Here is a 14,801-nt window from a genome sequence, read left to right on the forward strand (position 1 = left end):
TGGTTGTTTATTTTTATTTCAGAAAAGAAAGAAACAAATTTTCTCTTGTCGCTCACCGTCACAAGATCCAGTGTTTATCATGTGACCACCTGCAGGGTACGCCCCCCATCACCGCGCATCTTGGCAATATTTATAGTTTTGAATTAAATTATTTTTAGAATTACACAATATATTGTGTAGGATAGATAATTGTGAAGTTATATTTTCAGATAAAAATGAGAGTCCTTCTTCAGAGAGACCTAGACTTGTAGATCCCAATATGTTCTCACCTTTCCTGAGTCTCATCAGTCGCGGCAATGCTCAGGTGAAACTCAGTAAGTGCTCATATCTCAAATCAAACTCGGTAAGTGCTTGTATTGTAAATTAAACTCAGTATGTGTTTAATTTTACTAATTAAACTTGGTAAGTGCTTGATTCACAAATTATACTCATTAAGTGCTACATATTACAAATATAAGTTGTGGTTATGTGTTATTTTCTGTTACTTAGAGCTGATCAGCTGTAGTCTTGGCCGTGTCTTTGGACACATTGGAGTGCGTTCTAACAACAGTGCCACTATACAGATGCTGGAGACCGGTATGTCACTCATCCGTGACTCCGACTACAGTGTCAGGGAGCAGTTCAGGTATAACTTTCTGTTTATTTGATTTTACAGGCATGTACTGATCTGGGGGGGGGGGGGGGGGGGGGGGGGGGGGAGAGCAATATGATCCCACCCCCCTCTGAGAATTCTCCAAAGCTACATATTTTCTCTATATGTATGCAGTTTCAGTTGTGAAATATTAGATCCTAGTATAGTATATATTGGAACAACACCCACCTTCCCTTTGTGGAAAAATTTGCAAGGGTCCCCCCCCCCTGGAAAAACTTTCTGGATCCTTGCTTCTCTTAAGCTATTTGTAAATAATGTGTTAACAAACTAAAATTTTTGGAGGAAATTTATGTAATCATGGAAACTTGAATGTTGGTAACTAAGCCATGTTACTAGATTACATCTCGTGGGAACAAAATATAAATCTCTAGCTGTGAGTGAGTTCAGCAATTTCGTTTTCAGTAAAATAATCGGCTGTATGGTAGGGGAGGGTGAAAGTGATTCCAATAAGCTGATTGTCTGCACGCTAAAAAAAACGCTCGAGCATGCTCAGCTTCAACAGAATATCCGACTACAGCAGACAGTCATCTTAACTATCGCCCAAATTGGCAGGTAAGGAAGCATTCTTGTTTTGTCTCTTTGTTTTGATGATGTCATTTTATTGAGTATGAATTAAATTGTTTGATTCATTGATACACAGGAAGTTTAATAGGTACACGTCTATTTCGATGTTCTGTAAATTAGCTTTCCACTTTCTCCAGAGTTGCGGAGGACGAGATGCTGCTGGTAGTCATCATTAGTTTACTGGAAAACATGCTGTCTAAAGAGCAGTTAATCGCAGCCATTGCATACCAGCAGGTGAGATATAAAGTTATTACATACCAGCAGGTGAGATATAAAGTTATTACATACCAGCAGGTGAGATATAAAATTATTACATACCAGCAGGTGAGAAACAAAGTTATTACATACCATCAGGTGAGATATAAAGTTATTGCATACCAGCAGATGAGATATAAAGTTATTACATACCAGCAGGTGAGATATGAAGATATTACAAACCAGCAGGTGAGACACAAAGTAATTACATACTAATAGTAAGTGTAGCTATTGTATATCAAATTCTAGATATTGTATATCACATCTGATCAGAACGTCTGTTAGCTGTGGCTGTTTAGGTACATAAATGTAATTCAAAAACAGACTTTCACAATGTGTAAAGAAACAATTGTTCCAGTCAAGCTCATATTTGTAGATAATGATAATGTTAATTCTTTATTTGGTTTCCTTCTTTAATGTACAAACATGTGTGTGTGTGTGTGTGTGTGTGTGTGTGTGTGTGTGTGTGTGTGTGTATATATATATATATATATACACACACACACACACACACACACACACATACACACACACACACACACACACACACACACACACACACACACACACACACACACACACATACACGTTTGTATTCTTCCTTTTTGGTTTAAGCTGAAATCTGTGGCGAAGTTCAGGAAAACCAAAACACAGAATTTGTTTCTCAACTCAAGACAAGAAATTTGCAAGGTAGGCATCTTCCATGTAATTTAGAAGTATTGTATGATAATTCTTCCAGATAAACTGTCATTTTTTGATAATTTTGTAAATCTGTTTTAATTTGTACATCAGTTTTTGGTGAAAGCCATGCTGGATTGCCAGAAGAGCAACACAGGCAGATCAGCTGATGAAGTTTTAAGAGACGTGGCAGATGTGCTGGATTTCAAGGACTGCAAGTCTTTCCTGAAGGTCAGTGCTTCATGCTTGAAGGTCAGTGCATCATGCATGAGATAAAAATTTACGATCCTCCTCGTAGATTATGATGTACCATTACCTACTATGTGTACTAATTAGAGATAAACACATCCACTGCCTATTTGTGTGTGATTATGATGTACTGTTACCTAGTGTGTGTACTAATTAGAAATAAACACATCCACTGCCTATTTGTGTGTGATTATGATGTACTGTTACCTAGTGTGTGTACTAATTAGAAATAAACACATCCACTGCCTATTTGTGTGTGATTATGATGTACTGTTACCTAGTGTGTGTACTAATTAGAAATAAACACATCCACTGCCTATTTGTGTGTGATTATGATGTACTGTTACCTAGTGTGTGTACTAATTAGAAGTAAACACTTCCATTGTCTATTTGTGTGTGATTATGATGTACTGTTACCTAGTGTGTGTACTAATTAGAAGTAAACACTTCCATTGTCTATTTGCGTGTGATTTTTTGACAGGCTGCAGGGAAGTGCATGATTCCTCAGCTGGTCAGTGCAGCTTCTGCTGAGGCGTCCTCACTCATCAAAATGATAGCCACCATTATGGACCTCCCAGTGAGTTGATTATTCATAGATTCTTAAAACGAAATTGAACCAGTTTGAATGAACCCTGCAGGGGTATTGTAGCATTACAAAAATTCTAGTTCATGGTTGAGGACTACCTACAAAACTGATTTCAGATTGTGAAAATGCCTTGAAAATTTGAATATAAACAAAAAATTTGATGAAAAGAAAAGTTTCCAGAGTTTGTAAGCATGCTTATATGTATATGTAGTATGTTGGATATTCTATGTTACAGAGTCGTATGAAACTATTGCTGGAGTACATTAAATACATTTTTGCCTACCTCGTCTGTTTTTGTGACAAGGCTGAAATGAAGGGAGCCATCACGTTTCTCGAGGTCTGTAAACTTCAACATATTGATTTGTTTAATGTTAATGATTTGTTTCTATTCTTCCACATAATGATTTGTCTGTCCACATAACAATTTGTCTGTCCACATAACAATTTGTCTGTCCACATAACGATTTGTCTGTACCCATAACAATTCATCCATATTTCTAGCAAATTGTGAAAATGCAGTGTTTTTCATTGGAATTCAGGGTGAGACTGACCTTCAACTAGCCCAGCTGCTGAGAATGAATTTCCAGGTGGTTCATCAGGAACTGCTTCTATATCTGAGCAAACACTACAATCAGGTAACTATAGATACAGGTGTCATCAGGTAACTATAGATACAGGTGTCATCAGGTAACTATAAATACAGGTGTCATCAGGTTACTACATGTATAAATACAGGTGTCATCAGGTAACTATAGATACAGGGGTCATCAGGTAACTATAGATACAGGTGTCATCAGGTAATTATAGATACAGGTGTCATCAGGTAACTATAAATACAGGTATCATCAGGTAACTATAGATACAGGTGTCATCAGGTAATTATAGATACAATGTCATCAGGTAACTATAGATACAGGTATCATCAGGTACAGACCTACTACACCAGTTGCACGGTTCGGTTCGTTTTCTGAACGGTACGGTTCGTTTCTTGAACGGTACGGTTCGTTTCTTGCACGGTACGGTACGCTTCTTGAACGGTACGGTTCGCTTCTTGCACGGTACGGTTTGCTAAAAATAGCTGCACGCTTTGTGAATGGTTTGCACATTTTATTAATGAGGTGGGCGTGGCCTGAACGCTTTGACTTCGTATAAATTGTACGTTTCGATAGTTTGTTTTCACTCGATCGGTCTTATTCGGCTCTTTGATTATCGGCTGCAGGATTTGTGGTTGTGTTAGAATGTGCACATGGGGAAATGAGACGTTATTTTTGATTGCTTCGATGGAATAATTCCATATTGATAACGTACATAAAAGTTATGAATAAAAGTTTTTAGAATTTGCTTAAGTCTAAGTCTTAATGGTTGTTATTACGTTTCAATTTGTTTTTCATTTCTCATCAGACATTTATTAATTTACGATTTTATAAAAAGTTGTTACATGAACTGTTCCCCGACATGGGCGTGCGTAAGTGTAAAAACAAAGCGTATTAAGTTTCCGGATATAAATTACAGTGCCTAAATTGGAAAAGTTTTTAAGAAGAAGTGAATTTTGTTTTGAATACACTAAAGTCGCAAATGACACAGTGATTATTTTCTGCACTTCACATTTATTGTGATTTATCATCGGCATTATGAAAGATCCAGGATATCTGCACGTGAAGTTTGTACGTCCTTTTTTGTCAGCATTCAGTCATTCATAATTAATAATGTTAGATATCTGTTGCATTTGTCTTTGAATCAAATAAAATGATGATAATACATATATATTCCTATCCTTTATCACGCGAAGTCCGATTTTCATTTCCCTGACTTTATTTTTGATCACTGAAAATTGAATTAAAAAAAATTAACAGAAAAGTAAGGCAAGTGTATAGTTTGCAATAAAAATGTTTCATATACCTTTTCTATATATTGTTGAAATACTTGAAAATGCTGAAATGAATAATTCTTTGCGGCCGATTTGATGCTTTGCATCAATTTAACTTGTTTACATTCTTTTACACATGTATGTATCTATTTATTTCTCTGTCGATGTAATTAAAAATTGTTTATTAGTGTATATAATAAATCCGCCAATCTACATCTATCTATATGGGTCGTTATCAATGTAGAAGAGAAAAAGATATGTCAAAATTATTGCTAATAAAGTAATGAAAATATTACAGTGTAGAACGTGACAATTTTTCTAATCGGTCTAGAAATTTCTCATATGATTCAGACACTGTACGTAGGAAAGTACATATTGAATACATTAACGCTACAAATATCAATTTCATCCGCACATATGGCTTCCACTTGTCTAATTTACGATATAACCCCCTTCCGTAGTTTTGAAATCGTACTTTGTTTTAAGCATCTCGGTGATTTTCACAGTTGATAACCCAACTTCGTGATGTTTGAGGATAATGCTTTGAATAGCCAGCGATAGTCTACGACCTCCTTTCCCATCGGGCGCCATTGTGAAAATAATATACTGTGGCTGAAAAAGTGGGTCACGTGACATAAATTGCACGCTTTCTGCACGGTACGGTACGCTTTCGGGCTTTTGGGGGCGGGGTTTGCATAATATTATCCTTCACGCTTTCTGCATGGTACGGTACGCTTTTTGAACGATACGGTTCGTTTCTTGAACGGGACGGTACGTTTCTTGAACGGTACGGTTCGTTTTTTGCATGGTACGGTACGTTTCTTGAACGGTACGGTTCGTTTCTTGCACGGAACAGTTCGGTTCGTTTTTAAGGTGAAGTAGCACGTTTCAGGGTCTGTAACTATGAATACAGGTGTCATCAGGTAATTATAGATACAGGTGTCATCAGGTAACTATAGATACAGGTGTCATCAGGTAACTATAGATACAGGTGTCATCAGGTAACTATAAATACAGGTGTCATCAGTTAACTACAGATACAGGTGTCATCAGGTAACTATAGATACAGGTGTCATCAGGTAGCTATAGATACAGGTGTCATCAGGTAACTATAGATACAGGTATCATCAGGTAACTATAAATACAGGTGTCATCAGGTAGTTATAAATACAGGTGTCATCAGGTAACTATAAATACAGGTGTCATCAGGTAGCTATAGATACAGGTGTCATCAGGTAGCTATAGATACAGGTGTCATCAGGTAACTATAGATACAGGTATCATCAGGTAACTATAAATACAGGTGTCATCAGGTAGTTATAAATACAGGTGTCATCAGGTAGCTATAGATACAGGTGTCATCAGGTAACTATAGATACAGGTGTCATCAGGTAGCTATAGATACAGGTGTCATCAGGTAACTATAGATACAGGTGTCATCAGGTAATTATAGATACAGGTGTCATCAGGTAACTATAAATACAGGTGTCATCAAGTAACTATAGATATGAGGGCTGTTCGATATGTAATGTGTATTGTACGATATTTCAAAAGCATTCAACTCAAATAGTGAAATGAGCATTACATCCCTTCAAAGTATTCTCAGTGGTTTGAAATGCATAATTTCAATCTCTGAATCCATTTCTGAAATGCGTCACATTACGCTGATTTAGGTAGACTTCTGAGGCACTGACTGATGGCTTGTCGGGACTTGTAATGACGACCAGATAAGCACTTTTAAGTTTTGGAAAAAGGAAAAAGTCGCATGGGGCTACATCTGGAGAGTATGGTGGGTGTGGCAAGACAGTAACCTTCTCCGACTTCAAAAATTGCTTCACAAGCTCAGATGTATGTGATGGAGCATTATCATGAAGTAGACGAACCTGCTTAAATCCTGACACAGGGCATCGTTTATGATAATATTTCTCGAGCTTTTTTAGTAAAACTTCTCGGTAATACTGACCTATAACACTTTTGTCCTTCGGCACCGGAATTTGTATGGATATACCATCACATGAGAAGAATATGCAATAAAGAACCTTCTTTTGTGCTTATGGTTTTTTGGGCATCTACAGGCCTTCTACCATGTTTAGCTAGCCATATTTTGTTTCCAATTTTTCTTACTGGTTCGAAATAGTGAACCCATGTTTCGTCACCAGTAACATTGTTTGCAAATTGTCTTTGATTGAATTTGGGAAACATTTTGCGTAGTTGCTTAGCGGTTGTACTTGTATCTGTTTTTGGTCATATGTCAGTATATGCGGTATCCATCTGGCAGAAATATTTCATACTTTCAAAATACACTTCAAAATGAAATGCACCCACGATAGCAATATGCCAACAACTTTGGCAATATCACGAATCGTGTATCTGCCATCACTTTAAATTATTATACCCCCCCGCAACAAGTTGGGGGGGGGGGGGGGGGGGGGGGGGGGGGGGGGTATACTGGAATCGGGTTGTCCGTCTGTCTGTCCGTCCGTCCGTCTGTAGACGCAATGGTTTCCGGACTCTAAAGCATTATCCTTTCCACCTACCGTCACCATATCATATATATGGACTACCCATGGGATGAAGATGTTCCCTATCGATTTTGGGGTCCAAAGGTCAAGGGCACTGGACATCGAAGTAGCAATATGGTTTCCGGGCTCTAAAGCGTTATCCTTACCACCTACTGTCACCATATCATACATATGGACTACCCATGGGATGAAGATGTTCCCTATCGATTTTGGGGTCAAAAGGTCAAAGGTCAAGCGCACTGGACATCGAAGTAGCAATATGGTTTCCGGGCTCTAAAGCGTTATCCTTACCACCTACCGTCACCATATCATACATGTGGACTACCCATGGGATGAAGATGTTCCCTATCAATTTTGGGGTCAAAAGGTCAAAGGTCAAGCGCACTGGACATCGAAGTAGCAATATGGTTTCCGGGCTCTAAAGCGTTATCCTTTCCACCTACAGTCACCATATCATACATGGAGACTACCCATGGGATGAAGATGTTCCCTATCGATTTTGGGGTCAAAAGGTCAAAGGTCAAGCGCACTGGACATCGAAGTAGCAATATGGTTTCCGGGCTCTAAAGTGTTATCCTTTCCACCTACAGTCACCATATCATACATATGGACTACCCATGGGATGAAGATGTTCCCTATCGATTTTGGGGTCAAAAGGTCAAGCACACTGAACATCGAAGTAGCAATATGGTTTCCGGGCTCTAAAGTGCTATCCTTTCCACCTACAGTCACCATATCTTACATATGGACTACCCATGGGATGAAGATGTTACCTATCGATTTTGGTGTCAAAAGGTTAAAGGTCACGCGCACTGGACATCGAAGTAGCAATATGGTTCGGTTTGTCATGCCATTTGTTTTTTACACTCAGAAAAGAGGTAGTTTATACCTATTACCAACACCCTTTGGGAGATTGGGGTAAGCGGGGGGTATTCTTAGTGAGCATTGCTCACAGTACCTCTTGTTTCCCTGACTTTTGAGACATTTGCCTTGCCTGTTATAGTCGCAGGTCGGTCATATTTTGCTGCATCATTGATGGACTCTGTGCAAGTGAGAAATTTCTTTCTCCACTTTCGAACTGTCTCATAAGATACCTTATCAGACCCATAACCTTCCCCCAATTCAGTAAAAATCTGTATTACCGAATAACCGAGTTTTGTGAGAACTTTTATATATTAAGCTCTAATTTCTTTAATATTTTCAACCCGTTTCCCAACCATTTTCACAACAGTGGTCAACAACTGGCTCTATTGAAATGACTATAAGTTTAAAACTATGTGGAGCTGAAGGCTCATGTTATACCCTTAGAAAGGTATTGAATAGATCTATTCAAGAGTATCATCATCCATGAAATCGTGCAAAGCGTTATCGTGCTGTGGTACAATACACATTACATATCGAACAGCCCTCGTACAGTTGTCATCAGGTATAAGCTCTGTTTTATGTTTATTTTAAATGGATTTCTATTGGATATCGATGCAATTAAAGTCATAGGATACCCAAGATTTTGGATGCATCAAATGGAGAAGGATTTTATTTATGTGGGATTTTCCATTATTTGATTTTAAAAAATTGAATTTTTAAATAAAGATTTGTGAATAATGAAACATTAAGGATGGCTTTATGCATGTAGGAAAATTTTATGGCAAATATGGGTGTTTAGCAATAAAACATTTTCAGAGTTTTACGAAATTGTACAACGAAGATTTTTGGATATCACATGTCCTTCACTAAATTAAATGTTGCTGCATTATGAATGAGAAGAATTATTGTAGGATTAATTCTATCAATACTGTGCCTTCACCGAAGCAATGAGACATACGAAAATTATGATGAGGAAAAAGTTCATCTGTCATGATTTACTTGTAGGTATTTACTGGACTTCGACTTCTGTCTTCCTATGACCACAATTTCACGAGTCCCCCAGATATCAGGACCTCGGAGCAGATGGCCGATTATCTCCAGCCCAGACTCCTAGGGGTCATTGCTTTCTTCGACTCTCAGCTACTGAATGCCAGCATCCCACTATCCGACAAAAAACTGGTCAGTTGAAATGTTCAATTTGGAAAGTTTACTCATAGATAAGATAAGATAAGATAAGTTTATTCCAATTTTGGGCCCAGAGGGCATAACAGTAAGACAGTTTATAAAGAAGGAAATTCAAAAAAGAAAGAAAGTTTACAACATTAACTACAGGTTACATAGACTGCAAACTGCATGTGGATGCAGCATGTTGGGGGAAACAAGTACATACATATATGAATTGCTAATCATGTATACAGTGAAACTTCTCTAAACCGGCCGGCTCTCGGACCAGAAAAAATGGCCGGTTTAGAGGGATGGCCGGTATACCGAGAATTTAGCAATTATAGACATTTTATCTCAATATTCACAAAGTAGGTACTGTTCACTTTGATCTGGTGATCTATGATCAATTATCGGTGGAGATCAAATTAGTCCGCTTGTACCTAAAGATAATTATGAATTACAAGAAATATTCTTGCTGAAATCATCTAATTTTAAACTGAAAATATATAACAGGATACATAAAGAAAACACAGTGGCCTATTATTGGAATCCCTCTTACCTATAAAAACTCTGTTTACATTGATCGCTTATGTCATTAAGAATTTTGTTTAGATGTTTTTAAAAAGTACAGTAGTAAATATGAAATTGTAATTTGAATATTTCTTTGGAATTTTTTAGTCTATGGAAACCAAGAAAATTAATCTATCTTTTAATAATTATCATTAACAGTCATGGGTTTGTTCTTTATTAACTACCGCTGATATCCATACGAAAGTATGGTGAAACAATATGGTGTTTGATAAGGTATTCATTCAATAATTTCCTAACTGTTTTTTACATTTTGTACAGAATTTGGAAGGGTCTCTTGGATTAGCTAAGTGTCAATTAACACGCTTGACAGCACAGGTAAACAATAGAAATTGAAGAGGCCACTAGTGTTTTTCACACCTCCGATGGATAATTCCATACCTGGCCAGTTGGTCAGTCCATTTGCACACCTGGACGATCTTAATTAACCTTTGGCCAAGATTTTCTTGTCTTCAAAAAGTGGCCTGTATGTTAAGGGTAAATTACACATGTTTGTTAACAAATGTACTTTAAAAAGTGGCCGATGTCCGGTTTTCAGGGGTGGCCGGTTTTGTAAGACTTTCTTTGTAAGGAAATGTTAAGATTTCTGCCGGGACTTTGAAAATCGGCCGATATTCAGGGAGAACCGGTATTCTGAGGGGCCGGTTTGGAGAAGTTTCACTGTATACACAAGTAGATGGACAGCATCAGTATTATACCAATATATAAATAATAAACTATAATGATTTTTGCAGTTTTAAAGCATCACTTCTTTTTCTGAAAGTTTGCACTAAATATTCACTCAATTTGACAATTACTGGTTTGCCTTCATTAATCATCAACCAAGTAAATTTGTCCTTATTTGTTAGATAGATAAAAATTTTGTTGAGCTTGTATATACCATTAAAAAACATATTTCTCTCTTCAACATAGAATGGACAATCAGTAAGGAAATGAAATTCATCTTCAACACAATTAAGGTTACATAATTCACATATTCTTGTGTTTCTTTCTAAAGAAATCTTCTGGCCAGAATTGGTTTTTGTAAATTCATATCTTCCTCTTTCAATTCGAAGGTCATGTGCACTAATTCGAAATCTACATAGAGTTTTTCTTAATTCTAGGGATTCTAAAAATATATAACTGTCCATAGTAAAGTTTTCTCTATACGAAAAATATGTTGTGAGTTTTCCTGATTTCTGACCCTCTTCACGTCGTTTTGACCAGTAAAGTAAAAATTGTTTCCGTACCTGATTCTTCATTTGTTTTTTGAAAAATGAGAATTTGAGATTTTTACAATTGGGTACCAAAATGCCCATTTTTTCCTTAAAATAATTAATGTTTTTGTACCAACAATTTATATGAATTCAGATTGATATTCTCTGTATAAGCACTGTATAACAGGGATGATTCTGGGCAATTCTCAAGTCTATGCCAATATAGTAAAATACTTTGGATTATAGAGCAGAACATAGGATATCTACCCATTCAGAGATTATTGCAATATTAGTACTTCTTTTACCGGCACCCAGTAGATGTTTACAAAACTTAATATTCAGGTTTTCTACCTCCCAATTTTTAAAGATATCATATAAATCTCTGTCTTTTTCCAGCATGCATGTTGAAAGTGTTCCCCATATCGCGCAGCCATACAAGGCGATGGGTTTTACCATATGGTCAAAAAGATGCAAAAATGTTTTAATTGGTGGATCGATAGATTTGATGTCTTTGTAAAGTTTGAATGAGGCCTTAAGAGCTTTATGGTATAGATCAGATTTTGCTTCCTTGAATGAATATTACTCCTAGATATTTATATTTGTTAGTACATTCAATACATATGTTACTGAACACAAAATTTTCTTTAATTAGGTGTCCGCTTTTATTAAAAATGACTACTTTTGTCTTATTGGTATTAATTTCTAAGCACCAATCGTTGCAATATTTTTCAAGTAAGTTTAGTTTGTTTTGTAGTCCATTTTGGTTTTCTGAAAGCAGTACAAGATCGTCCGCATATAGAAGAGAGGTGATTTTCTTTCCAGAAAGATTGACAGAGCCAATGGTTTCTTCATCCAGTAATTTAGAAAAATCGTTCAAAAATATTTTAAAAATATTTGGGCTTAAGACATCACCTTGTCGGACTCCTATCTCTGGTGTATATGGAAGGGTTAACTTGTTCCCTACTTCTATGAAAATATTGTTGTGCCTATACATACTACATAATATATCCTATATTGTATTTAGTTATCGGTATCGAGAATAAAGAATAAATAGGAGTTTCTCTACTGTAGAATTGAAATGTCATTCATTACCAAACAGTTTTTTTTATCTTTTAAATGCACTCTATTGACATGACCGTGTTGGCAGTAGTCATAAACAGCAATGAGACGATCATTAAATTTTGTATGTTTAAATACATTGATGATATAAATTCTAGTTACATACACCCGTACTTGTTGATGTTTTGATGATATAAACTCTAGTTACATACACCAGTAGTTGTTGATGTTTTGATGATATAAACTCTAGTTACATACACCCGTACTTGTTGATGTTTTGATGATATAAACTCTAGTTACATACACCAGTACTTGTTGATGTTTTGATGATATAAATTCTAGTTATATACACCAGTACTTGTTGATGTTTTGATGATATAAACTCTAGTTACATACACCAGTACTTGTTGATGTTTTGATGATGTAAATTCTAGTTACATACACCCGTACTTGTTGATGTTTTGATGATATAAATTCTAGTTACATACACCAGTACTTGTTGATGTTTTGATGATATAAATTCTAGTTACATACACCAGTACTTGTTGATGTTTTGATGATATAAACTCTAGTTACATACACCAGTACTTGTTGATGTTTTGATGATATAAACTCTAGTTACATACAACAGTACTTGGTGATGTTTTGATGATATAAATACTAGTTACATACACCAGTACTTGTTGATGTTTTGATGATATAAATACTAGTTACATACACCAGTACTTGTTGATGTTTTGATGATATAAATTCTAGTTACATACACCAGTACTTGTTGATGTTTTGATGATATAAATTCTAGTTACATACACCAGTACTTGTTGATGTTTTGCATCAAGACAAGATGTCCTTTATGGAATAGGCAGTATTGCATAAATCACTTTTGAATACATTGCATGTACAAACCAAACAAAATACAGGGCATTGAAGAATGAAAAAGTTTTTGTATTGATAATTCATAGACAGAGCACACACATTTTTTAGGTCACCTGAATTCATTCAGGTGACCTATTGCTATCTGTTTTTGTCCGTCGTCGTGCATTAACATTTGAACATTTTCAGCTTCTTCTCTGAAACCCCTGAACCAATTTTGGCATATAGCATCTGTGGGTGGAGGGGAACAAAAATTGTGAAATTCGTGGTCCCTGCCCCCCTGGGGCTTGAGGGGTGGGACAAAAACCATCAAAATGAGTGTAATTTTAAAAAATCTTCTTCTTTACTCCTGGACATCAAGAAGCCAAACTGTGGGCATAATTATAATGAGCATTGAGCCCTCTACCAAAATTGTGAAATTCATGGCCCCTGGGGCAGGGGTTCTTGTGTTAGGGTGGGGCTCTATTGGTCATATAGTGAAAATGTAGAAATTCTTTGAAAACCTTCTCTGTCTCTGGGTATTAAGTAGACAAACTAATAGCATGGTAATGATGAGCAAGGATGCCTCTTTATACCCCCCGCAACAAGTTGTGGGGGGGTATACTGGAATCGGGTTGTCCGTCTGTCAGTCCGTCCGTCTGTAGACGCAATGGTTTCCGGGCTCTAAAGCATTATCCTTTCCACCTACCGTCACCATATCATACATATGGACTACCCATGGGATGAAGATGTTCCCTATCGATTTTGGGGTCAAAAGGTCAAAGGTCAAGCACACTGGACATCGAAGTAGCAATATGGTTTCCGGGCTCTAAAGTGTTATCCTTTCCACCTACAGTCACCATATCATACATATGGACTACCCATAGGATGAAGATGTTCCCTATCGATTTTGGGGTCCAAAGGTCAAGCGCACTGGACATTGAAGTAGCAATATTGTTTCTGGGCTCTAAAGCGTTATCCTTTCCACCTACAGTCACCATATCAAACATGTGGACTATCCATGGGATGAAGATGTTCCCTATCGATTTTGGGGTCAAAAGGTCAAAGGTCACGCGCACTGGACATTGAAGTAGCAATATAGTTTCCGGGCTGTAAAGCGTTATCCTTTCCACCTACAGTCACCATATCATACCTATGGACTACCCATGGGATGAAGATGTTCCCTATAGATTTTGGGGTTCAAAGGTCATGCGCACTGGACATCGAAGTAGCAACACTCAGAAAAGAGGTAGTTTATACCTATTACCAACACCCTTTGGGAGATTGGGGTAAGCGGGGGGTATTCTTAGTGAGCATTGCTCACAGTACCTCTTGTTAAAAATTGTGAAATTCATGGCCCCTGGATCAGGGGTTCTGGTGCTAGGGTGGGGCTCTATAAGTCATATAGTGAAAATGCATTATTTCTTTGAAATCTGCTTCTCTGTCCTTGGATATTAAGTAGACAAACCAATAGCATGGTTATGATGAGCAAGGATGCCTCTTTCAAAATTGTGAAATTCATGGCCCCTGGGTCAGGGGTTCTGGTATTAGGGTGGGGCCCTATTGATCATTTAAGTAGACAAACTAATAGTATGATAATGATGATCAAGGATGCTTCTTTCAAAACTGAAATTTATGGCCCCTGGGTCAGGGGTTCTGGTGCAAAGGCGGGGCTGACCACATAGCTATTCAATGTTTCTTCCAT

The 14,801-nt window shown here is 37.0% G+C and overlaps 1 protein-coding gene across 2 annotated transcripts in view; it reads left to right on the forward strand.

Moving 5' to 3' along the window:
• Window positions 1-14,801, forward strand: part of LOC125652836 (serine/threonine-protein kinase atr-like) — a 107,355-nt gene that overhangs the window by 31,764 nt on the left and 60,790 nt on the right. For both annotated transcript variants that reach the window (XM_048882266.2, XM_048882267.2), the window contains exons 20-30: window positions 23-96; window positions 210-314; window positions 490-625; window positions 1,055-1,204; window positions 1,354-1,450; window positions 2,087-2,161; window positions 2,264-2,380; window positions 2,880-2,975; window positions 3,220-3,321; window positions 3,524-3,619; window positions 9,243-9,416. In XM_048882266.2, the coding sequence (XP_048738223.2) occupies window positions 23-96; window positions 210-314; window positions 490-625; window positions 1,055-1,204; window positions 1,354-1,450; window positions 2,087-2,161; window positions 2,264-2,380; window positions 2,880-2,975; window positions 3,220-3,321; window positions 3,524-3,619; window positions 9,243-9,416 (1,222 nt within the window). The remainder of the gene's footprint in view (window positions 1-22; window positions 97-209; window positions 315-489; window positions 626-1,054; window positions 1,205-1,353; window positions 1,451-2,086; window positions 2,162-2,263; window positions 2,381-2,879; window positions 2,976-3,219; window positions 3,322-3,523; window positions 3,620-9,242; window positions 9,417-14,801) is intronic.

The sequence above is a fragment of the Ostrea edulis genome, chromosome 5 (assembly GCF_947568905.1).
Source record: "Ostrea edulis chromosome 5, xbOstEdul1.1, whole genome shotgun sequence".
Classification (NCBI taxonomy): domain Eukaryota; kingdom Metazoa; phylum Mollusca; class Bivalvia; order Ostreida; family Ostreidae; genus Ostrea; species Ostrea edulis.